The following is a 24,248-nucleotide window of genomic DNA, read 5'->3' as shown; positions in this document are numbered from 1 at the left end:
TGGCCTTTTGCCGCTGAGCGAAAACTTGTTTGACATCTGTCGCAGCCTATCCACTTTTCATCTCGTCAACATCGTCAATGTGACGAGCCTTCGCTTGGGCGATTGGAAGCTGTGCACATCCTGCGCACAACTCCGATCATGTACTTACATAGAAGAAGCGGGCCGTTATCCGTTGCTGAGCTCTGCGCTGTCTGCTGTGAATCTTGGCTGATCTCACAGCATCCGTGGCGAGGCTGAGTCCTGCCAACATCGCGTCCATTGGTACCACAACAACTGCAAGTCAGCAACAAGAAGCGGGAGAAGGGTTGACCTATTTCCGGCCGCAGCTACGGCCTCGAATCACTATCGGAGAACTGGCCCTTGTCTGCACGGCGAGGTCTGCGGTCTCACCTGGCCGCCGGCCGCAGTCACCCTTGGGCCGAGCCCGCGCACAACTCAGATAACGCCGGCTATAGTGTATCCCTATAGCTGATACCAACATCGCCCTATGAAGGCGATCGCCAGCATGATGCCAGCATGGTCAGCAGTCGGAAGTGCGACCGTCGGATGCTCGATGAACGCTGCCTTGGAGGCCTGACAGCCACATTCAATAGCTAACAACAACGTTCGACCATTGTCTTATACGGGTCGCATGCATTCGAGTCTTACCGCGCGACTTGGAGTCGTCTCCCAAGTGTGCCGTCGGCGTCGCGCGATATCCTCAGGAAGGGCTCGCCGTTACACGCGATGCTCCTGAGCGAACTCCCAGGGTCGGCAAGGCTGGACAACGCTTCACAAGCCACGGACGGGCCCCTGTGCCACAACCGACCTAACTAAACAGGCGATATTTCAGATATACAACCAATCAACCTTCAATCTCCCATATCTGCCTTACCAATAGGTATACCCAGCGTCTGTTCCCCGTGTTTCAGATCGGATCCGCTCTAGCGCTTTCCTAGACAGTAGTCGCTTCATGATAGGGTCCGCGTCGATCAGGCTCCGACAAACCTAATTTTACTTACCGCTGCACAGTACCAAACCTCACCGTTTGGTGTATGGACATGCCCTCTATCACAGTCATTGACTCGTCGACGGCTCTCGCCCGCATGAGTCTCCATGCCTGACAATCCGCAAGGCCGCCTGGCTAGCTGTGCCACAGGCTCTAACAATAGCTCAAGCACAGTAATGGCAGGGATGACTTTATGCGGCAGAGAATGCCATAGGTACATTCGATATGTCGAACAGGTTTGCTTGTGTACGGTATTCTCTTGGAGTTCTCGGCGTTATCTGCACTGCCGTGACTAGGATCGAACTCACACGCCAGCCTACAGTCCGGTTCCTTGATACATCTGCCTGAACTTTCGAAGTCGAGGTCGCTTCGGTCAAAGTCACAGCGTCTGGGGAAAACATAAAACACAGAGCGGTTCGCCTCCGTTAGTTGTCACTTCCTTATCAAGCCAGCATCCTCTCATTGAGCTCGAAGCACTTCAGTAATCCCTATTGTCACTATTGCTTAATCCACCATGAAGTACCTCACAGCGCTGCTGATACCTCTCCTCTACTCTACTCCTACATACGCAGACTTTGCCGACGACGCCTTTTCAGCAATCAAAACTCTACAAGAAAAATGGTACAACTCTGATACTGGTTTATGGTACGTCGCTGTCCACTCTCACAATGGCCAAATCTAATCTCTACCAGGAACGACTTGTGGTGGCAGTCTGGCAACATTATTGAGACCGTCGCGCGCTTCGGTATTCAGGATGCCGACTTCAAGGAGCACGCCATTAACATCGTCTCCACCACATACGCCAAATCGTCCCAACAGCACGGTGCAGATGGGTGGAAGAACAAGTTCTACGATGACGAGGGGTGGTGGGCCATGGGCTGGATAGCCTCATACGACCTCACTGGAGACATGAAGTACCTCGACACAGCCAGAGACATCTTCGCCGACATGACTACAGGCTGGGACGGCAATCGGTGTGGCGGCGGCCTATGGTGGTCCAAAGACCGCGACTACATTGCTGCCATCTCAAACGAACTCTTCTTATCCGTTGCTGCCCATCTGGCAAACCGGGCCGAGGGCCAGATGAAAGAGGACTACACCAACTGGGCTGAGATGGAGTGGGACTGGTTCGAGAAGTCCGGTATCATCAACTCCGACAGCTTAGTAAACGACGGCATCGATCCATCAAGCTGCAAGAACAACGGCAGAACAACCTTCACTTACAACCAAGGCATCGTCCTAGCTGGTCTCTCGGAGTTAGCTCGCGCAACAAACAACGGCGATTACATCGAAAAGGCCTACAAGCTCGCTACGGCGTCGACTTCTAAACTCAGTGACGGCAGCGGTATCCTCACCGAGCCTGCTGATTATCCTCTCGACCCCGTCGCCTCGCAGTTCAAAGGCGCATACGTTCGCGGTCTATCAACGCTGTATGAAAACGCACCACAAGAAGGTGTCCAACAATTCTTCATGCGCAATGCGAATGCGGCGAGGAGTCAGCCTAGGGTTGATGGTGGCGTTATCATAGATCGGTGGCAGGGGCCCAGCGACAGTGGCAACCCGAGCACACACGCGAGTGGTATTGACATCCTTGTCGCCGCTGCGCTGGCTGGAGAAGCTTAGCATGACTGGCATGCGTTCCTGATTCTAGTAATGTTTTATACCCCAATCTGTTTTCATTTTCTCGGTTGTTTGGCGCTGGATCTCGCGCGTTTGGGGTCGTCTTGGTCGGAAAAGAGAGTCATTTTGTTTAATGGTAATTACGAATTTAACGATACATCAACATCGATCTCCGAATGATACTATTCATTAACCTACCTGATGTCGTTGTTGGTGGATGTGCCGGGCTATATGGACACGGGCCAGATCCAGTAAGGTTTGACCTGCACCATGTAGACGGCACACTCGCTAAGCTTCCAGTGAAACCTCGACCGGGCTCTTCCGGGCATCGCACGAAATCTCACAGAAAAAAAAGCCATACACTCATCTTCATTGACACCCTGCGCGCAGGAGGCGTTCTCTTGCGCGCTCGCTGTCGAGCACGCAATGTTGCGGGGAAGCTCCGGCGAGGCCGGCACTTGTGCACGAGCTTCCGCTCGGTCGCGCCCAGACAATAGCATCAACGTTGTTCCCAGCTCCACTCTCCTACACTTACCCGAACGCGTCCAGTACGTCCTCGCCTCACGTAAAACGTTTTTACCGAAGTGTCTTAGTCAAATTACCGCGCAGATGCAAGTCGATAAGGCTACAGCTGCGCACTGTCCTGCTCGAAGATACGCCCCCGATCTTTGCACACGTCGATTAGGGCTAGAGGCGGCATGCATGCTGCTTTGTTTGTTGGCGGCTGCAGGTTTTACTGCTCATGGTAGGGTAGATACGCCCGTGGTTACACCGGTTTGGGAGGGTGTTGTATTGTCAGAGGTGTTGTCATGCCGGGTCTATCTGTTGATTTGGGATGTGCAGAGAATGCGTGATGTAAGGTTTGCGAGCTTTTTGCCTTGTTCATCTGGTGGGTATCAGGGCTGGAGTGGAAGAGCTTTGTCTTACATATCAGACCTCATTGTTGGAGGATTCTCTTCACTTTTCACACGTTCTTCGTTTTTATTCATCTACCTCTCGTCATGGGCTACGAAGCGAACAAAAACCGGTCATGGTTGCCAAACTTCCTCAAGAAGTCGACCCAAGATGACGCCACGCCTGATGAGCGGACGTCGCTTCTCCCAGACTCGCAGCATGAGGAATGGTCTACTGGCGAGAACTACGAGCTCGAGGACGGCACTGCGTCCAAGTACCCACTTATCCTCCACGAGTTCTGGGTACTGTTCAAAGGGTCACTGCCTGTGGTCGTAGCATACGCGTTGCAGAATTCACTGCAAACAGTCTCTGTCCTCATCGTCGGACGCCTCTCGCCAGAAGCATTAGCTACCGCCGCCTTCTCGTATATGTTCGCAATGGCTACTGGTTGGCTCGTCGCTCTTGGTGGCACGACCGCGATCGACACGCTGGCTTCAGCCAGTTTTACCGGAAGCAAAAATCGGCATGACCTGGGTATCATACTCCAGCGCGCATTCGTCGTTCTTCTACTGTTCTACATACCCATCGCTATCGTGTGGTTCTGCTCCGAGCCGCTCTTCAAAGCGCTCGGCCAGGAGGACTATATCGCCAGAGACTCGGCAAGGTTTCTCTCGGTGCTTGCCCCAGGCGGTATTGGCTACGTATACTTTGAGGCATTGAAGAAGTATATGCAGGCTCAAGGTATGGTTCTTGTTGTGCCGCAATCCGGAAACCAATGCTGACAAGGTTAGAAATCATGAGACCCGGAACATACGTCCTGTTGATCACCTCCCCCCTCAGCGCCGGTCTCAACTACCTCTTCGTGTACACATTCCAAATGGGCCTTCTCGGCGCTCCGCTCGCTACCGGCATCGCATACTGGGCATCCTTTCTTTTGCTGCTCGCGTATGCTCGTTTCGTCGACGGATGGCAATGCTGGGGCGGTTGGGACCGCAAGTGTCTACAAAACCTTTGGACCTTCTCTCGACTTGCTTTACTCGGAGTTATACATGTCGGCACGGAGTGGTGGGCGTTTGAGATTGTTGCGCTTGTTGCAGGCAAACTCGGCACGATACCACTCGCCGCGCAAAGTGTTATCATGACCACGGACCAAGTTATGAACACCATTCCTTTCGGAGTTGGTGTCGCTACCTCGTCGCGTGTCGGAAACCTCCTCGGCGCACGCAATGCCAAAGGCGCCGCCAGAGCTGCCAACGTGGCTGCGGTACTTAGCATGCTGCTCGGTGCGCTTGTACTGGTTGTCCTTATGGGCGTCAAAGACTTTTACGCCAAGATCTTCAACGACGACGCGGAAGTCGTCAAGCTCACTGCAAAGGTAATGCCTTATGTTGCGCTTTTCCAAATTGCCGACGGACTCAACGGTAGCTGCGGAGGCGCGCTCAGAGGCATGGGTCGACAGCATATTGGAGCGACGGTAAACATTGTCAGCTACTACTGCGGAGCTCTGCCACTCGGCATTTGGCTTGCTTTCCACGGCTGGGGACTTGGCGGCTTATGGGTAGGCCAATGCATAGCCCTGTATCTTGTTGGATTTGCAGAATGGGCGATCGTTGCTTGGAGTAACTGGGACTACCAAGTCAAGAAAGCTTTTGAACGGATGGACTCGGATGACAGGGCGGAGCTGGGCGTGCCTCCAGATGAAGCAGCGCCGGTACACAGATAGTGGTCTCGCGTCATTGAGGTCGATCGGACCTCGGAGGTATTAGCAACGCGTCTTACTGTGTAGACGCACGGAATAGAGATAGATAGCTGTCCGGAGCCACCAATGCACGAAGTGTCAAAAATTACTCGATACGTTAAGCGAGACGTTTTTAGTGCCGCCGGTATCTGAACCCTGGCTCCGCGAACGAACCTCACTCCTCATCACATCATCACCTCCGCACAGCTACCCGATCGCTGCGTACCCCACGCTTTACTTCCTCTACAATGGCATGGAACCCCATACTGGAAACGCGTGAGTGAACGATGTATGCAACCATGCATGCGCTGCACCTCGGCCCATCAATCGACCGCCTAACCTGCCACGGAGATCGCACTTGAAGGATGCATCCGGATCACACAATTCTTATCGAACCAATCCGCGTACCATACAGCAGCTACGAAAGACCGTTACGTAGAGGTGTAAAGCTCTAGACTACGTAACAACCTCACCGGAAAGCTCACTTGCATGCATGAGCTAGCGTAACTTTGCTACGCGTCTTGACTCGCTTCAGATAAGGCTGCGATACCCAGAGATCGAGGCTGCTGAATATCAGCGTTACATATCGTCTATGGAGAAGGTTACTGGTCGGATTCCCCGGGTTTTATCACCGTGGCGCCCGTCATTGTACATGCGTGCATGGCGGGGTGGGTATCCACATCGATCAGCAACGGCCGATGCATGTCGTTCTCGGTGAAATGAAGTTGCGCAAGAGTACGAGGGTGAGGTAGAAGAGCTGGTGAGACCATCACGGTATTCAGATGGTTATTCAAAAGGTAGACATAGTTGACTGCAGAATAGTCCAGTCCAATCCCCATTGCAGCACTTCTTTGCCTCCACGCGCGAAGCACACAACTCCGAGTTCACAACCTACGTCAACCCAATATCGAGGCCTGTAGCTTCTCCAAGAATCCACTAGCCGATTGGAGGCAGTACGGTGCTATGCCTGCAGACGACATCATCATGGAGCAGGGGTAGCTCCAAAAAAGTGTTGTTTACCTAACAGCAGTTTACCTAACGTGAGCTGGTCAAGCAAGTCACTGATAGAGTTGCGCTCGATATCTTCAGCTATTTACTGCGAGCTCTCCGCAGTCCCCAGATCTGTTCATCCATCTCCTCCCCTCCATTTTCACTCCATCGTTATCCTGAGGCACCAGCAAGATGAGGTTCACTCCCGCGCTTTTGAGCTTCGCGGCTACGGTAGCTGCGCACGGCGACCACGGTCATGACCAAGACCCTTTGAACGGTCCTCACGAGGGACTGTGGTACAACACACTTCCTGGTGATGGCGGCAAACAAGTATGCATCGACAGCTCGAAACGATGTCGTACAACAATGACTTACAAGACTGCAGGCCGACTCCATCTTCTCCGGCATATCCACATTCGGCCGTCTTCCATACCACCCATGTCTCTCCAGCAACACACAGTTCGACATTGCGTTCATTGGTGCGCCCTTTGACACTGGCACATCCTACCGCCCAGGCGCTCGCTTCGGGCCCAGCGGTATCAGACAAGGTTCCCGCCGCCTCAATCTCTAGTATGTTTCCTTGAAAGCAGTCGCATGCTTACTTTTATTGTGTCGTGATCCAAAGGCTCACGCAGAATCGGATTTAGTGGCGGCTACAACGTTCCACTCGCGGCGAACCCGTTCAACTCGTGGGCTAAAGTTGTGGACTGCGGTGACATCCCTGTTACTTCGTAAGTTACTTTACGTCCTTAAGTGATTGAGAATCTGGTGTTAGGATGTGCTAACTCCTTTGCTCGTGTAGGTACGACAACGCGTATGCGCTCCAGCAGATTGAGGAAGGCCACAACCTACTGTTGAGCCGCCCACCACACACACATGCCAACAAGCCCGGTCCCTCAAAGACAGGCAAGACGCTCCCTCGTCTGATCACTCTCGGAGGAGACCACACCATCACACTCCCTCTTCTCCGTTCCATCAACCGAGAATACGGCCCCATCACCGTCATCCACTTTGACAGCCATCTGTAAGCCCCACTCCTTCTTCATCACCTCCCTATCACATATCCACTAACACCTCCACCAGCGATACCTGGCGCCCCAAGGTCTTCGGCGGCGCACCCTCCGAACAAGCCAGCATAAACCACGGCACCTACTTCTTCCACGCCGCCCAAGAAGGCCTCCTCGCAAACGACACCAACATCCACGCCGGCATCCGCACGACCCTATCCGGCCCCTCTGACTACGAAAACGACGGCTACTGCGGTTTCGAAATCGTCGAAGCCCGCGAGGTCGACAAGATCGGCACCGATGGCATTATCAAGAAGATCCGCGAGAGGGTTGGGCTGGAGAAGCCTGTGTATCTGAGTATCGATATCGATACGCTGGATCCTGCTTGTACGTTACCTACTAATCCTTGGGAGAGTTGAGTTTTACAGATGGATGGCATAGCTAACGTGTATGAACGCACAGTCGCACCCGCAACCGGCACCCCCGAAACCGGCGGCTGGACCACACGCGAACTGCGCACCATCATCCGCGGCCTCGAAGGCATCAACCTCATCGCCGCCGACATTGTCGAGGTCGCACCCGCTTACGACACCAACGCTGAACTAACCACTATGGCTGCTGCTGTGCGTTTCTATTTCCTTACTCTCCTTGGCTCGATTATGTATATGCTGGTTTGGGGCTTTCGCTGACGGGATACATTCTAGGATACGCTGTATGAAGTTATGACGTTGATGGTCAAGAAGGGACCGTTGAGCTATATGGGGGCTCCCAAGGAGATCATGGAGTTGTAGATGATTCGATGGTCTTGTGATGACCGGAGGTGGTGTTGAGCCGGGAGTTGTGGGGATGGTGAAGTACGGGCGATATCGGGCGTTGAGCGAGCTCGGGTTCCTGAAAGACGGAGAGATGTTTGTCCCTGCATGGGACATGTAGATGATGGTGATGATAACGATGACGACGAATGACAGTCTCTTACGGTATACTACACGATGTTTTTCCAATGAGCTGCGCAATCATCCTAAGCTGGTCGCCATGTGTGAGTCAAGCGTTGGGTCAAGTCTTGAAGGCACCAAGTTGCGACTGGTAAGAGTTACTCTCCTGATACTACAACGCAACGACTATTACTACTACACGTCGTCTCTCGTTTCTCATGACATCATCACCACCACATGCTCGCACCATGAGCCACCTTTCACTACCATTACACATCAAGCGAAAAAGCTCAAGCCTTAAGACCAATCTCAACAGCAGCGAGGATGAACTCCATGAAACCAGCATTGGTGTCAATGATGTTCTGAATGTACTCCTCGCTCGTAGGGTAGAAGTTAGTCGGGTAACCGAACTCCATGGTGTATCCGTAGACCTTGGTGAGCTTCTTGTTACCCTGCCAGCGGCTGAAAGACCAGTCGTCGGTCGCGCCGGAAGTAGGGTAGAGACCAACAGCCTGCTGGGGGACGTATTCGCGGCCTCCAACGGAAATCATGGCATCGGTGGTGCGGTTGGCTGCGATGCGGATGTTGTCCCAGTCCTCTTGGTCAATGTACTCCTTGTACAGATCGTCTTCGACGATACCGCGCTTGCCGTCGTAAGCGGGGTTGAACAGGTTCTGCTTGGGGTCGTGGGATTGGTCAACGTCGTCTCCCCATGAGTAGAGCAGAGTTCCGGCAGCAGAGTGGACGTCGATGTACCAGTGAATGTTGGGGTATTCGTCATACACCCAGGCCATGTCTCTCGACTCAGGCTCGGAGAACGGTGCGGTGCCGTAGAAGGCCTGGGAAGCGGGGTTCGTTGAAGCTGGGGAGACGGAAGGGTCAAACTTCTCCGTGAAGTTCCAGAGGAAGTCGAAGTTCCTGTTCAGGTCTACACCAACGCTGAGGGGTTCGTTGGGCCTAGCAGAGGCTGGGTTACGGTTCTTTCGCCAGAGGTTGCTGTTGGCTTGGTCGTGGCGCACGCCGTCTGGGTTCAGCATGGGAATGAAAACAACTCCCGCACCAAGAGCCTTCTTGACTTGGCTATTGGTGTACTTCTTGTTGCCGTAAGTTAGACCGATGCGGTGCTCGTTCGCGTAAAGAAGGTCAGAGACGAAGTAGATCAGGTTGTCAGGTCCTCCGCGCTCACGTGCGTGGATTCCTACTCGAGTTAGTTTGGATACGCAACAGCTTCATCGATCAATACATACCTGAAGTGAAGTAGATGTACTGCTTGTCCTTCTTGATCTTCTCTGCCTTGTTGGCAACACCACCGATGATGTTCGCACCCTCGTAGGTCTTGTGCGGCGTGGTGAAGATGGACATGCCGTACTCCTTCTCCAGACCCTTCATGGCAGTGTAGACTTCGTCGGCATTGAAAACACCAGCGCTCTGGAGCTGAGCGTACTCGCTGGGCTTCCTGGTACCGAGACCGCGGGGCGCAACCTTTCCACCCTTGAAGCGATCACCCTTGCCAATGGGTGCAGTCGCAGTCTGTCGCTTGTTCATGTTGTGCAGAAGCTCAACGCGAACGAGCTCGGGGTCCAGGCTTCGCTTGAAGTGGTCCAAATGGTCCTCTGATATGACGGCGTGCAGCTTGTGCTCGCCGCCCGCAGCCATGACAACAGGGCGGCAGCCATAGTCGATCTCGCTGTTAGCCGAGATGAAGTCGTACAGTTGGTTCTTCTCCTTTGCGTAGAATGCGACGCTCAAGACATCGGATGCGAGAACAGCGCCGGGAAGCAGACCGAGGAGCGTGGAGACCTTCATGGCAGGCAGCGATAATAATGATGCTGCGACGAGTAGAAATTGGGAGTCGTACAGACACAGACTGTTGCCATCCTGTTCTTATTTATTCAAGGTCGATGGCTTGGTACTATGTGTCGCGAGCCTCTTAGAGAAGAGCATTACTTCCAGCTTCCTCATCCGGTAATGGGGAGGCGGTTCTCCAAGACTCCAAGACAGCAAGCGTACTTGGCTGGCGTGCCTACCCTACGATTCTAAGCAGGTCCGAACTGTTATCTTCTGCTATGGCCACACGAAATGTACTCTAACGCAAATGATGGTGCTGGCAGTGGGCCAACAGATGCGCAAAAGCTCTAGAGGATCCAGACTCCTGGTCCAGGGTGTCGAAGGCGTTGCCAAGACTGTTGAATGTGGGTTAGCAAGGCACCGGCGATTGTTGCTACAGGATCGTGAGTGAGTTGCAGATAAGCATCGCCCCGAGGCTGTCAAAATCAAGCTCTGTGTTCCCCACAGCCGAGTGGATGTATAATGTGTCCGGGGTGAGACATGGAGGAAGAGCTGGAGAATGCGCAGGGCTGCAATCGATGCACGCTAAGATAGCGCGAAGAATGATTCCCATGTTGTCGCATGGCGATATCCTTTCAGGTAGAGCGAGGATGTCTGTAGCATGTTGGCGATCGCGAATTGAGATGTGCGATGGGTGAGGAGTTCGAGTGATGATTATCTCCAGGACGCGTTCGCGCTCGTTGCCAAGACACTGCGCAGCTAACGCCTATCTCCGCGCCCAGATGTGTTCGTCATCTCCTTCATCGACTGTGAAAAGCAAACATGGAACCGCCTTGATATGCGATTGCGCCTGCGAGGCCACTAACACTCGCGATGGATTACAGCCCTTTAACTCCAGAGGTCAACGTCCTGCTGTTGGGCGATTCGGAAGTCGGAAAGTCGACGTTCTTATCGTGAGTTCGGTGCGCGCGGTTCGCGTGACGGTTGATGTCGATTGACGTCTTGCTACCATTACTGACGTATTCGCAGTCGTCTGTCGCTCGGCGTACAGCCTCAGGGCGATGACCTCCCACCGTATGAACTACCCAAGCTACGCGACATAGACCAGCCCTATGCCTTCGACATCTCGCTCTATGGCCGTCCGTACAGGCTGCAGTTCTTTGACACTGCGTCGCCTAAGAACTACACTCTCCTGCACCCGCAATTTGTGATCCTCTGCTACGACATCTCCACGCGCGCATCCCTCGACTCTCTAGCCTCGACATGGTTGCCGATCGTGAACGAGCACTTCAACTACGATGAGAACCTGCCCGTGATGGTTCTAGGCCTAAAAAGAGACCTGAGGAAACAATGGACGTTAGCGGAGCATGGCCCGGATAAGAAGGGCAAGGGACCGAGTGTCATGCCACACGAGGGTCTGCAGGCGGCGCAGAGGATGCTGTGCGACCACTATGCTGAGTGCAGCGCGGTGACAGGGGAGCTATGTAGGCAGGTGCTGGAAGACGTCGCAAAGACGAGTGCGAAGACCACGACTGAGAAGGGCGCCAAAAGTCAAGGGGCTGACATGTGCAGTATGATGTAGCTGGTAGATATATCGAGAGTATAATTGGAAGTAAGCGCGTCGAGCCATACACGTGCAAAAGGAAGATTCGATCAAGCATTACAGCATATCATAGAGGGCGCATTAGATCCTGCTGGCAGCAAAAACAATGCATTCGGCTCGAATGAAACGGCAAAAAATTGGTTCATGCGACACCTGTGTGATTCGAACACACGCTCCCGAAGGAACTGGCTAACTTTCCTGTGAAGGACTAGCAGGCCAGCGCGTTAACCACTCCCTAGAATTTTGGATTAGTAAGCGTTGAGTAGGCAGACTGAATCAAACGTACGCCAAAGTGCCTTCAATTTGCTGTTTTGCTGATTGATGAAGGAATGGGTGATTCGAGCGTATATAGCAGAAGGTGATGAAGCCAGCTTGCGCATGGCTGAGCGGGGAAGCCGGGTTCAGGTGGGGGCCGACAGCACAACTAGGGAGAGACGCATCCGACGGCACGTCCAGTCTACATGCAGCGACTGCTTTAAGCGCTTTGCACACTCATAGACATAGAGATGTTTAGATGAGAATGCGAAAGACGGATGAAAATTTATCTTCTCTCATCCCTCAGAAGCGCACTAGTCCTCTAAGGGTTAAGAGCAATTCAGAAAACTAAAGTATTGGCCTTCGCAGAATCCAACTAAAGACCAACAGCGCATTGCAGCTTCACAAGTGCTTCACCGATGAACCGGTAGTAGAAGCCTTTGTATTGAATACGTTGAATCTCCGTTTGAAGAAAGCGGCTTCGTTCAGACACAAGTCGGGTCAACCTTGGAAATGTCTGAAAGAACCAGGTAACCATACGGTCGACACTCAACCATTAACTCTATTTTGACCATGCCAACGTCGCTCTCATCCAGCTATGCGCTGTTTCAAATCGCGATGTGACGACTGCTGCATCATTTGAGCTGTGACGACTGCTGCATCATTTGAGCTGTGACGACACTTCACCAGCCTCTGGCTCGCTTACATGCGCGCCAATCACACGCCATCCGTCCCTGCGTCCTGCTGGCTCAGGCTCCGCCTCATCATCACAACTCAACAACTCCTCGACGCTTGTCGTGCCCTTGTTCTCGTCGCTACGTATGTATACACGTCAAATCCATCGGCGACGTGGCACCAGTCCAGCTGTCCAGGTCCGACTCGCCAAGTTGCCTTGTGAATACATCATGGGGCGGGCGCCCAAGTGCTGAGGCAGGCACTCTTCGTTCGCATTTCCGCTCATCTAGTTTCGTAGCCCTGGCTGCCTGAAAATGCCAAAAGACAGACCTCAGGCTCACACTCAGCCAACGAAGGCAACAGATTCGACGACTGAAACCACTTCGGGGGCATCCTACGAAACTCTCAACCAAGAACCAAGAGCAGACGATGTCTTCCTTACGCGCAGTATCCCCGGAAACGCCAGATCTAGGTTTTCACGTTGGAAGAAGGGCGTCACATGGTAACAAGACTGCAAACTGGAGCATATCATGAAGGAACAGACATTCTTTTCTGCATTAAAGCGAAATGCATCTCACGTATTGTCAACAACAACGTGGTAGCCAATTTATCCTCCCCACAAAACCGAAACGCCAACTCGAAGCCTCGAGACATCATAATGGTCCGTATACCATAACTCATCAGTCGGTCCGCCCAGGGATAAATGCACGCTAAAGAATACTTGACGAGAAAGAGGTGAACGTATTAAACGGAAATTTGGGTATAGGGCGCATGCTCTTCGAACTCCTAGACCATGGCACGAAGTGAAATCAAGGTTGTCTCTTGCGCCGCGATCATGTACTTCGTCTTATGCGTTGGTTTATTGGGATAGGTGCGTTTACGAAGACGTGGGATTCGTCGGCGATGCGAGACTGCTTCTCCTCGTATTCCAAGGAAGACATCTTTAGGTCATCGATTTGTGCCTATCAAGTCAGCCTTCATACGCCAAGTAATGATAAGGTTGAGCTACCTTGGTCAGCGGTGGTCCGATGGTGGTGATCAAAAATCCGTCGCGTCCCTGTCGACACAATTAGCGTTCTGCTATACTCAACAACCACCATTGCAAAGTACCTGGAAGGTGTAGGGCCGAACAATCGCATCCGGGCCGCAATGATAGCGTATCTCGTTCTGAATAACGGCTCTTGAGATGCCGAAGCCTGGCACGAAGTACGAGTTGGGCACAGCCATAATGATGGTTTGGGATGGTCACGTCGGCAGGGTATTGCAATGTTGGCTGGACTCGATGTTCGCGGGCTGGGGATGATGGTAAGGTTGGGCGCGCTGGGGACTTATACATCTGACTCGCAGCCTTGCGACTGGGGAATCGGTTGCATACACTCTATCTACACCGGTTCCAGTCCGGATGAGGATGCGATGCATCGGCTGCGACCAAGTCCCCCGTTGGGCGTGGACGCGTCCGCCTCATTGTTCGCCTCGAAAGCCCAATCACCGCCATTGGGCAGCGACTAAGACCGGGTCTTGCAGCACCCTTTGCAATTGACCACTCACGGAATTTCCACTGCATTTTCTGGTATATCTCTTACTCTTGGAGGACTATTGCGGTTTCGTTATGCTTCGCATCTCGGCGCTAATTGCTGGAGCGGCCAACGCAGCTGCCACGTCTGCAGATGGATGGTCTCTCGCGACAACTACGGATGCTTAAAGACGATCTCTTTGCCACCAAACGTTCCAAAGGAGTTTGCGATATGTGATACTCCCACACCCTCTTGCAGTTCCAAGCCAGCGGGCTCAACCTGTTCTTCCAGATGCGATGAACTTGGCGCCAAAGGTTTCTAGCGGAGAAACCTCGACGCCGATCATACCCCGGCTCAACTTCCACGATGGGTGACACCCAGTCGCCCCACGGTAATCGCACAGCTGAAGGAACACAGTGTCGCGGTGTCTAAATTCGGCCAGCGTGGCTTCACCGCTAGATCTGTTAAGCGAAGGCGCGATCGCATCCAGGAGATCCCTTCCGCACGCGCTGCTATGGGTATGAATGCATCCAGCTACGGGGATGTTCCAGGTTTTGAATATTCCAAGAGCCGAGCCGAGACCCTATAGTATCCACCATCATGTACCTTGGTTGACGCAACAACGGTACCCGAGCCCTTGCGCTTCTTCCACAGCAGACGGACTAAGCGCCAACACCATTTGGCGACTCTATCTCACTGTGAGGCGAGCCTGGTTTACCCCGCTTGTCATTGATGATCTACTTCGACACTACCGGGAAAGGTGATAGATTACGGCATGTGGTGCCAATGGCAAGAACAGAGCGTTCAGCAACACCTGGTGCTATCGCTTCGATTGTGAAGCTGTTCATCTGAGGTGTTCATGCGTTCTGTTCCCTTCGGCATAGATCATCTCTTGCAGCCAGCAAACCTCAACGGAACGCGTATCATTGCTCGAAAATACAAGATCACCACCGGAGTTGCATCCTAACGGCGGTCTCGGCTCTTACAATGGCCGCATGAGTCGTGTACACGTGTGCGACTTCATGAACATGTGCCCAATGCCCAACGTCCGAGCGTTTAGGTTCCATCACAACAAGCATTCCATCGTCGTGGCCAGCATACTGTACCTACAGCACCTTATGCACCGGACTACCCCGCAGAATCAATCATGCAGTCGCCTCCTACGCCACCTCACCTTGCATCCGGTGTCAAGGTCTCACCGAAATTGTCGCCTTACGTCATGATGTCACGGATGAGACGACACGACGCAGTGGATGTTGTGAGGCATTATGAGTTTGGAGGGAGAACCTGGTGGCGGCCATTTCGCGGGCTACGAGGAACCCCGGGCATATCGAATGCGTGATCACGCCATATTCAGTCGGCGGTTCCTACTTACCGGCCTTACTGGAAGACAGCGGAAGATGGCGCAACCCGAGGTACTCCGCAACTAACGCAAGACCAGAGAGCGTACCTACCGTGACTATACAGTAGCAATGCAGGGAATCTGAGCGGCTTGGAAGTAATGCACCTAGTGTTGACGAGAAAGCGCATTTCAGGGACGGATGATCGTAGGTAGGATCTGACAAGCAAGGTACGGCTACCACTTCCGGCAGAGAGCAACTCTTTCAAAAACAACTGTTCGTTAAAGCGGCCGAAATCATAAGCCCGAGAAGTCGCCCCGCTGCCACTCTGCTCTATCATACGACTGCTCTCCGATCTCGTATAGCTTTTGACATGTATAAGGCCTTGTTCACCGGACATTGACAAGGCTCAGCCCGGTTGTGATCATTCGGGGCGACAATCTCGACAACATCGTGTCCGCAGGGTCAGCTAGCAATCCTGCAGACGTGTCCTGACAAAATTCACGACTGTCACTGGGCTGTCACTTTGCAGAGCAATGGCTCTTCGAATGGGCAACGACGACGGACGACCGGCACACTGGAGAAGGGAGGGTATCAGGCAATGCGTTCTGTGACGTCTTCCATACCTATGGAGTCTAGCACACCCTGATTGAGACCCGATAGGCGATGCGCCCAAAGGAAGATACCGTCCAAACCCCCACTCGCCACAGACTAGTAAGCTGCCTTCAGCCCTTGTCTGCCCTGTTCGAAGAGTAGAACCGGAGCATGGGTCAGCGGGACTACGTGTGAGACAATTGGCATGAATTCTGCTAACGATTACTATATGTGGCCACTCAGATACTTCCACAGGGAAATCCCTTCTACAGATTGCTGTTCTGTGTCAGTTACTCGCGTCAGCTTCATTCCATGGTCCCACGCCACCACCATCACACCGCGACCGAGCCCACAACGGCAAAATCCTGTGAACAGCACACGCTTCATCCGGTGGTTGGATACGATGGCTCTCTCATTGACGGACAAAGATCGAGCGCAATAAGCGCAAGGCTTCACGCTCTTAGCAGTGGAGGCGGAACACAGCCGAACGAACTGACGAGAAACACTATTTGCCCTTGCTTGATCGCAATCCGTACATGCGGCCTGCAACATCTTCAGCAAAGTGCAATCACAAATTCGCCACGAGCGGCATTCCGAGCACGAACCGTGGATCTCGCGTGCCACGTCAACCGTCCTTGTCAATGCGCGTTCGCCGTTGTTGATCGCGGCAAAATGCATGCAGCGCATCATATGCAGGTCTTGCTAAGACCCAGTACCTGCTCTAGTCTTACCAACTTCTTCCACAAACGCCCCTTCACAAATGGTTCTGTGAAAAAGTGAGGCTTCGTAATTTCCGAAGTCGTAACCCTGTTTGCCGATCCGATTACGTCCTAAGCCGGGACGGCCACCACGATGTACTCCTGCCGACTGCGCGGCGTTCGGTAACACCAGTCGACACGGCATGCGTGAATGACATGAGTAAATGAAACTTCTGGAAGCAAGGCGACCAATAGAAGTTGTGGTAGAAGCTCGTGCGATTCAAGTGCCGATCCTTTGAGTTTGCGAAGCGGCCCACTTCCTCCCTTGGACTTTGCTTATTGCGGAGCCGGAGTCGTGAGCCTCACGAATGTCTTGACAGTTGGCTGGAAGCCCTCCTCTGCTCCACCCCTCGAAGGATCTGGTTTTTGTTCTGTATTGTCATCGATTCGAAGAAAGAGGACGCACATGGACGGTCTGCTTCAACTTGGATGCTGACGAGGTCCAGCTACATCTAGAATACCGAACGCCATGCGTCAACACTCGCCAATCTAGTCTTAAATCTTTACTGCATCGTCTTCGTGTCCAGGAAAGGCTCAGACGAAAGAATACGACCTATCAACGTTTGCCGCATACGGTCGCGCTCAAGCACTCGACAAACACGTTCCGATAACCCAGAGACTGGACCGCGCAATACTATCAGACTCCTCCTGGATACACGTACCACGATACAGATATAACGCAGGTGTCCTTAGCATGACCTTCGAGGTTACAGCTGTAACGCCCGAACGCCCCCGAACCTAGCCAGACTGCTACGACGTACTCTCCTCAAGCCCGACAACCACGCGTTGTCTATCGTATCGTCTCATACACGAAAAAACCTGAACAGGCCTGCGGACTACATCAAGACAAAATCCACCAAAGTGGTTGACTCAACGTCAAGGTAGGCTCCAGGGTGTGCAGCTTTTCCCCAGACCGGCTTGGTGTGGTTCAAAATACTCTTGGTCATGCGTAAACGACTTAAATCTGTTGGTAAATCACACAAAGAGCTAGAGCGCGTTACCAAAACCACAATGGTGATACGACTTGTTCCTAGCCGGTCGGGCTGTGCTCAATGGGGACTTTCTTCGTAATTACACATTAATAGATTGCTAGTTGAGCAAGCCCCGGGTATCATTGTACAAGTAGAAGGCTAAGAGATCCGATGCAATGCCTTCGCTACGATGGCGTTCTTTCAAAGCCTTCTCCAAGGGGAGACGAATCAAACGTACTTACCTTCTAGTAGTAGCTCCTGTTTCGACTTCTCGGGCAGCAACGGAAGAGATTCCTTCTGTCGCATGTTCGTACTCCGGTCGCTGAGTACAGAAGTGCCCGACGAGCGCGACTTGTTCGACTTGGAGGACTGCGGCGACGCGAAGTGCTGACTGGCCGGTTCATCGCGGAACACAGGCGTGCGCCGACCGATCGTCTCCGGGCTATTGGTGTCGCGCTGATGAGCCTGCGTGATGGTCTCTGCTCTGTCATCGGGCAGGGCCTCCGCCTCAGTGACCAGTGTCCCACCAACTTCTTGATCCTGCTGACCGCGCGCGACTTCCGCCTCAATGGACAGAGCCCCGTCGCGTACGAGTCCCCCCTCAGCGCTCACCATCCCATCACGTACAACCTCCCCCTCCGCATCCAGCGTCCCCCCAGCCTCAACCCACTTCCTCAAATGCTCCTCCCTCAACCTCTCCCCAAACCCCGTCCACCTCACCCCAACCCTCATCGGAATCCTGCCCGCCCTCTCCAACGCATCAAACCAATCTCTATGCTCCGTCCAAACCAACCTCCTACTGCATTTACTCGTAGTCGGCGATCTCCCAACATCAGCGACATGCTCAAACAGCATCTTCGCCGTCGGCGTGTCGATATCGAGGTTATCCAAGATACCAGCTTTGATATCGCGATCGAAGCACAGCCACTCTATCACATTATCCCCCGTGCGAAATCCGAGCGCCGAGCCGCCGAGCTGGAAGACATCAGCCAGGTAGCCGACTTCGAGACACCCCGGTGGGATTTCATCGCCAAGCGGAACAGCTTTCTTGCGGAACGGGTCGTCGGATCGGAGCGCGCAGACGAAGCCATGATCGGGGCGGTTGAGCAAGGACCGTAGCTTGGCTACTGAGATGAAGGAGGCGCGGTAGTGGTAGATGGCTACATCATTTTTGGCAAAGCGGAAGTATTGCGCTTGTTTCAGCTTGTTGCCGTTGGGTCCGGGGATGGGTTTCGGGCCGTATGAGCGTGGTTTTTTCGGCGTTATGGGTCGGGGTTGCTTGACTGGCTTGGGTTTGGAAGGTCGGGGGTGCTTGTTTGGAGTGCCTTTGGGTCGGGTCATATCTTTTTCGTTCTTTTTCGTTTGGACTTTGCGGTGGTCTTTGGGCGGTCAGGGAGCGCGAATAAGAGGGGAGGAGAGAGGGAATTTGATTGCTGGAGAGGGTCACATGTTTTGGTCATGGAGTGTCGTAGCAATGGGGATAGTGTGCACGGGGATTTAGGCTACTGCCGCTAGAGAGGTGCTAGATTCAGGGTCTGGTTCACCGTGAAAGTGAAAAAAGAGAAGAGGGGCGTGGAGACTGGCTGAGAGGAGGAGAAGCTGGGCGGCCTTTCCAGAGCTAGCTCCCGCGTTCGCAGTAGAGCTAGAGCATGAGGTCTGAGAGTTGGTCTGGCTCTCCGTCACTGCTTATTTTTGGGTAATGCGAAGTGAACATGCTGATGTTATAGAACTTTCATCAGCTTTGGTAAGTCGTGGTTTGGTAAAAGCGGTGTGTATCGCGGCAGCTCATGGGTATGTCGCGCGTACGAAAGTGTCGCTGTAGCTTTTACACTACATCAAGATGTGGATCTCGTATAAATTGATAGATCAGGCTCGGATAGATTGATACAGGCGTCGGAAGTAAGGTATGAGACGTTCGTAGTAGTCGTCAAGCTCCTCCGTTGGTGTCAAGACATCGTATTCGCCAGATACAAGCTAGTGTATAACATTTCCAACTCTTGCCCATGGTCTTCCGCGCTTGCCAGATCTCGCAGATTTGAAAGGTTGAGAGCTACATCCTGGCAGCGGGCGACGCAGTTTCTTGGTTGAACTCGATGTAGGAGTCCGGCTAGAGTCGCAGGTTCTTGTTGCTAGTGAAAGCAGTGTTGCCGCGTTTGTAAGTACCTCTGTCATCCTCGGGGGCGTGTAGTAATGTCTCATAGCTGATTCCTTGGTTGTGAGATGAAGAAAGCGACCAAGTGATCAAAGCTTTCCCACTGGTTGTGAAAGTAGAGAATGTTCATGGCGGGAGTGGGCCATTGCACGTTCAGCGCGACAGAAGCGGATAAGTCGGGGAAAGACCGCCTCGTTATCTACACTCCAGCTCCCTCACTTTACCTCCAGTGAAGGAAATAGTAGGCGCTGCCGAGCACAGACCTATGCTCATTGAGTGCACCGAATCTATACGTCTCTCATTCCTCTACCCTGGTTTCTTCGTTTCGATATCCCATTGACTATTCCACAACATGCGGATTTCAGGATTCCTCGGGTTAGCAACCCTCATCGCTGCTATTGCAGGCGAGGTCTGTCCAAGGTAGGTATCGTGCCTCTAGTCGAGTTGTTGTTCTGGTTACGTCCTTCTATCAAGTACCAAATCTGTTTGATTACATGTCGCTGTAGTTGACTCAGACTCTAGTTGCGCAAACAACGGCCTTCTCACTGTCAATCTTACGATCCCGGGTGCACTTGATAAGATCCTTGTTGCCGGTGACCCCGATGATCCGGATGACTCGGACGACTCGGATTCACCATCAGATATAACAGTGACTCCAGTGCCCGACGCGTATTACGAGCATTGCAAGCAAAAAGGATGCGCCCTGGAATGGTCGATGCAGCACTCCGATAGCGAGGCCGGCGCTCAATTTGCACCTCCCCGCATGACCGCACAATCTCCCTTTCAAACTCCTCAAGACCTCCGAGACTGGGGATGGCATGACGGTGTCAAGATATCGCAAGCTTACGATGACCTCAGCAGCATCTGGTGGGGAGCTGATGTGGCACTGAAGGGCCTTCAGCTTCCTTGGAAGACAGATGCACAAGAGGGTCCCAATCGTCTCACCATTGTAGTGCACCAAGACCCCACTGCAGATATCAGTGTTGATAAGCAAACTTACAAGGTCGACGGAAAAGAATACCGGGCTTCGGAGGCTGATTACACTATGACTATGAATCTGCAAGATGGTGTTATCATTGCCATAAGTCGCAAAGGCCCAGATACGGCAGGCAAGGAGCGAGAGCCGCCGCTGAAACCAGAAGACATGCCAAAACTCCACCAATTCTCCGATGTTGGCTGGATAAAATGGAAGGCCATGACCGAGGCGAATAATCTTCCTGTTAACAATCTTCGGTATTTCTTATCGCTTGGGATCGCGAACACACAGACGATATCAGTGTGCGAGAGGATTTTCAGGGATAATAACCAAGCAATGAAGAAGTGGCCTGGAGACGTTTTTCTAGCCGGCACATGGGACTTCCGTGCTATCTTGGGTAAGTTGCACCCATCTTAGAGGGGTTCAGGTATCTCGTAGCGTAATCGGGGTTGTGTCGTCTCCATTGCAGTAGAGCATAACCCCAAGGCTCACTTGAGACCACCGTCTTATCCTGGAGGACTATCTCGGCTAACTCATGGACAGGAACCCCGAACGTACAAGGCTTTGGGTACATGCTGGTTCAACACAAGGCAGATCTGGGCAACATGTTCATTAGTAAAATCCATGTTTTCCTGTGTGAAAACTACGAGATTTGCATTGTCGCATTTGTGTCCCAACCAGTGGCCACTCCAGTGCAAGATGCAATGGTCGGATCAATAGTCACCTCCGATCAGGTCGACAGACGCGACGAAGGAAGTAACGTCATGCGTTTACACAAGATCTTCGCGAAGCTGTGAGAGCTAGGGAGAGCGAGTCAGAATATATGGGAGGATTGAGGATAATTAGACCTTTGGCTGGTAGACAGACGCGATTACCGGTCTTAGATCTGGATAGTCTTGGCTGCTTTGAAGGAGTGTATGGAGCTGGAGGCCTCCGCGACCTCCTCAAACTGGGGATCATATCGCTGCCCGGCTAACCAAATAACATCGACGATTGTCACATTCAATTTCATCTCTTTTGCGGTGTCGGAGTGCTCGATCCAGTCAGGCAGCGCGATCAACGCCACGCCTTGTAGCAAAAGTAAATCTGCTCCGCCGGCCAATGATAGAAGTCGTGGGCGTGTCGAGTCGGAGCGGATCCGGCAGCCGCGACGCGCGCGTGTTGTTTTGAGGGGATCCGAATGCAGGGAAGGAACTTACATATACCACCTCATGCCCCATACTGCGTCGGTCCTGAACTTGCACCGCTCAACCGCAAACACTCGCCGCCGATCAAGTGTCATTGCAGAAGCCATGTCGTGCCATGACCACGCCAATACGTCAAGCGCGGGCTCGCGTCATATGACAGGCGTGCCCCGCGCTGTAGGATGAGAGCTCGCGCATGACAGCCCACGAAGGAACATCTGCCGCCCGTTCGGAGCAATCAATTCGCGCCTACACAATGCGCGCCTGTGGGGTATTAGCCGTTCCACCGAGCGAGGTGCTGCTCGCTGGTCTGGGCCATGTTCAGCATTCTAAGATTAAAGAGAGAGAAATTCCTCGGCTTTCGTTACCCCGCTAGCGACTCCGTCGACTAGAGGCTGCCGTCTGCCCTATCAGCCGAGTATCTTCGCCGCATTGCGCAATCGGGACCGCGGCCGGTAGCGAAGAAACTCCCTCTGGACTCTCTTGGATTCGTCTTTCCGAGGTTATACCACACCACTCATTCGCCATGAGGCCTGCGACTACTGCGCCCGCCGCTTTCCGCGCTGCGACGTCCATCGCACGACTCCCCCGCCAGAAGTGCTCCTTTGCGACGCGCTGCCTAGCTTCCCAGACTGCTGCGAGATCGGCCCAGTTTTCGAGCCCGCGACGAACATCCGCAAACAGCGCCCCAACACCAACACCCAGCCTATACACTCGAATTGGACAGTACAGGATGGCGTCCTCGCAGGGAATCAAGAAGATTCAGGTCAAGAACCCTGTAGTCGAGCTTGACGGCGATGAGATGACCAGGATCATCTGGCAGGTCATCAAGGACAAGTTCATCCACCCATACCTCGACATCGACCTCAAGTACTACGATCTGGGCCTGCCCTACCGTGATGAGACCAACGACCAGGTAACCCTCGATGCCGCCGAGGCTATCAAGAAGTACTCTGTCGGTGTCAAGTGCGCGACCATCACCCCCGATGAGCAGCGCGTCGAGGAGTTCAAGCTCAAGAAGATGTGGCTGTCGCCAAACGGCACCATCCGCAACCACCTGTATGGCGCACATTGGAATAAAGGGGAGGACATGACTGACAGCACATTCTAGAGGAGGAACCGTGTTCCGCGCGCCCATCGTCATCCCCACCATTCCCCGTCTCGTACCCGGCTGGAAGCAGCCCATCATCATCGGCCGCCACGCTTTCGGCGACCAGTATCGTGCGAAGGACCGCGTTATCCCCGGCGAGGGCACACTCGAGATGGTCTTCACACCCAAGGGCGGCAAGCCTGAGGTCATCAAGGTCTACGACTTCCCAGCGGAGGGCGGCGTCGCGCAAACCCAATACAACACCACCGAGTCCATCTCCGGCTTCGCACACGCTTCCTTCAAGATGGCGCTCGACAAGAAGCTGCCGCTGTACATGAGCACCAAGAACACCATTCTCAAGGCATACGACGGCAAGTTCAAGGATGTCTTCCAGGCCATCTACGACAGCCAGTACAAGAAAGAGTTCGAGGCTGCCAAGATCTGGTACGAGCACCGCCTGATTGACGACATGGTCGCCCAAATGATCAAGAGCGAGGGCGGCTACATCATTGCCATGAAGAGTGTGTATCCCTCCTACTACCACTGCGACTTCGCTAACATTACTAGACTACGACGGAGACGTCCAATCCGACATCGTCGCCCAAGGCTTCGGCTCCCTCGGCCTCATGACCTCGACCCTCATCACCCCTGACGGCAAGACCTTCGAGGCCGAAGCCGCGCACGGTACCGTCACCCGCCATTTCCGCGAACACCAAAAGGGCAACGAGACCTCCACCAACCCCATCGCCTCCATCTACGCCTGGACACAAGGTCTGGCAAAGCGTGGTGAGCTGGACAACACACCTGAGCTCGTCGTTTTCGCCGAGCAGCTCGAGAAGGCTTGCGTGGACACTGTGGATATCGACAAGATCATGACTAAGGATCTGGCCCTTGCGTGTGGAAAGAAGGACCGGGCGTCTTGGGTCACCACCAATGAATATCTTGATGCCGTCGAGAGGAGATTAAAGTCGAGCTTGAAGGAGAAGCTATAGATGTACAGAAGTGTTGAATAATCGCGTGGGATATTCCTTGCATCGGATCACTCGGTAACAGCGTGATACCTAGACCTGACCATGTAGACGGAGTTCTGCTTACTCTTGGGCAGGAATCGATTGTTCACAAATTCAATTGCGCCTGTGCATGTCTTCCTTTGCCAGTGAGGCGCGAGAGCGCGAGGCA

The 24,248-nt window shown here is 53.3% G+C and overlaps 9 protein-coding genes across 9 annotated transcripts; 6 read left to right on the top strand and 3 right to left on the bottom strand.

Moving 5' to 3' along the window:
- Positions 1 to 1,502: 1,502 nt before the first annotated feature.
- J4E85_007047 (uncharacterized protein) lies at positions 1,503 to 2,611 on the top strand (the record flags this gene model as incomplete). The annotated part of the gene is made up of 2 exons (XM_051471281.1): positions 1,503 to 1,633; positions 1,681 to 2,611. 2 exons carry the CDS (start codon positions 1,503 to 1,505, stop codon positions 2,609 to 2,611), a joined length of 1,062 nt encoding a protein of 353 aa, XP_051325491.1.
- Positions 2,612 to 3,609: 998 nt separating this feature from the next.
- On the top strand, positions 3,610 to 5,225 carry J4E85_007046 (uncharacterized protein; the record flags this gene model as incomplete). Its single annotated transcript, XM_051471280.1, has 2 exons — positions 3,610 to 4,243; positions 4,294 to 5,225. The coding sequence occupies 2 exons, from the start codon at positions 3,610 to 3,612 to the stop codon at positions 5,223 to 5,225; spliced, it is 1,566 nt and encodes a 521-aa protein (XP_051325490.1).
- A 1,197-nt stretch (positions 5,226 to 6,422) lies between these two features.
- J4E85_007045 (uncharacterized protein) lies at positions 6,423 to 8,028 on the top strand (the record flags this gene model as incomplete). The annotated part of the gene is made up of 7 exons (XM_051471279.1): positions 6,423 to 6,560; positions 6,616 to 6,800; positions 6,878 to 6,961; positions 7,033 to 7,254; positions 7,314 to 7,624; positions 7,700 to 7,860; positions 7,942 to 8,028. The coding sequence occupies 7 exons, from the start codon at positions 6,423 to 6,425 to the stop codon at positions 8,026 to 8,028; spliced, it is 1,188 nt and encodes a 395-aa protein (XP_051325489.1).
- Positions 8,029 to 8,459: 431 nt separating this feature from the next.
- On the bottom strand, positions 8,460 to 9,975 carry J4E85_007044 (uncharacterized protein; the record flags this gene model as incomplete). Its single annotated transcript, XM_051471278.1, has 2 exons — positions 8,460 to 9,367; positions 9,417 to 9,975. The coding sequence occupies 2 exons, from the start codon at positions 9,973 to 9,975 to the stop codon at positions 8,460 to 8,462; spliced, it is 1,467 nt and encodes a 488-aa protein (XP_051325488.1).
- Positions 9,976 to 10,830: 855 nt separating this feature from the next.
- Positions 10,831 to 11,539, top strand: J4E85_007043 (uncharacterized protein; the record flags this gene model as incomplete). The annotated part of the gene is made up of 2 exons (XM_051471277.1): positions 10,831 to 10,910; positions 10,987 to 11,539. The coding sequence occupies 2 exons, from the start codon at positions 10,831 to 10,833 to the stop codon at positions 11,537 to 11,539; spliced, it is 633 nt and encodes a 210-aa protein (XP_051325487.1).
- A 1,784-nt stretch (positions 11,540 to 13,323) lies between these two features.
- On the bottom strand, positions 13,324 to 13,717 carry J4E85_007042 (uncharacterized protein; the record flags this gene model as incomplete). The annotated part of the gene is made up of 2 exons (XM_051471276.1): positions 13,324 to 13,452; positions 13,601 to 13,717. 2 exons carry the CDS (start codon positions 13,715 to 13,717, stop codon positions 13,324 to 13,326), a joined length of 246 nt encoding a protein of 81 aa, XP_051325486.1.
- Positions 13,718 to 17,895: 4,178 nt separating this feature from the next.
- J4E85_007041 (uncharacterized protein) lies at positions 17,896 to 19,008 on the bottom strand (the record flags this gene model as incomplete). The annotated part of the gene is made up of 1 exon (XM_051471275.1): positions 17,896 to 19,008. One exon carries the CDS (start codon positions 19,006 to 19,008, stop codon positions 17,896 to 17,898), a length of 1,113 nt encoding a protein of 370 aa, XP_051325485.1.
- Positions 19,009 to 20,171: 1,163 nt separating this feature from the next.
- J4E85_007040 (uncharacterized protein) lies at positions 20,172 to 21,592 on the top strand (the record flags this gene model as incomplete). Its single annotated transcript, XM_051471274.1, has 3 exons — positions 20,172 to 20,239; positions 20,342 to 21,192; positions 21,339 to 21,592. The coding sequence occupies 3 exons, from the start codon at positions 20,172 to 20,174 to the stop codon at positions 21,590 to 21,592; spliced, it is 1,173 nt and encodes a 390-aa protein (XP_051325484.1).
- Positions 21,593 to 22,712: 1,120 nt separating this feature from the next.
- On the top strand, positions 22,713 to 24,061 carry J4E85_007039 (uncharacterized protein; the record flags this gene model as incomplete). Its single annotated transcript, XM_051471273.1, has 3 exons — positions 22,713 to 23,038; positions 23,091 to 23,590; positions 23,637 to 24,061. The coding sequence occupies 3 exons, from the start codon at positions 22,713 to 22,715 to the stop codon at positions 24,059 to 24,061; spliced, it is 1,251 nt and encodes a 416-aa protein (XP_051325483.1).
- Positions 24,062 to 24,248: the final 187 nt, after the last annotated feature.

This window comes from Alternaria conjuncta, assembly GCF_024043145.1.
Source record: "Alternaria conjuncta strain BMP 0040 chromosome Unknown scaffold_9, whole genome shotgun sequence".
Taxonomy (NCBI): Eukaryota; Fungi; Ascomycota; class Dothideomycetes; order Pleosporales; family Pleosporaceae; genus Alternaria; species Alternaria conjuncta.
Note: the sequence above shows the minus strand (reverse complement) of the source record. Positions and strands in the feature narration are given on the sequence as shown.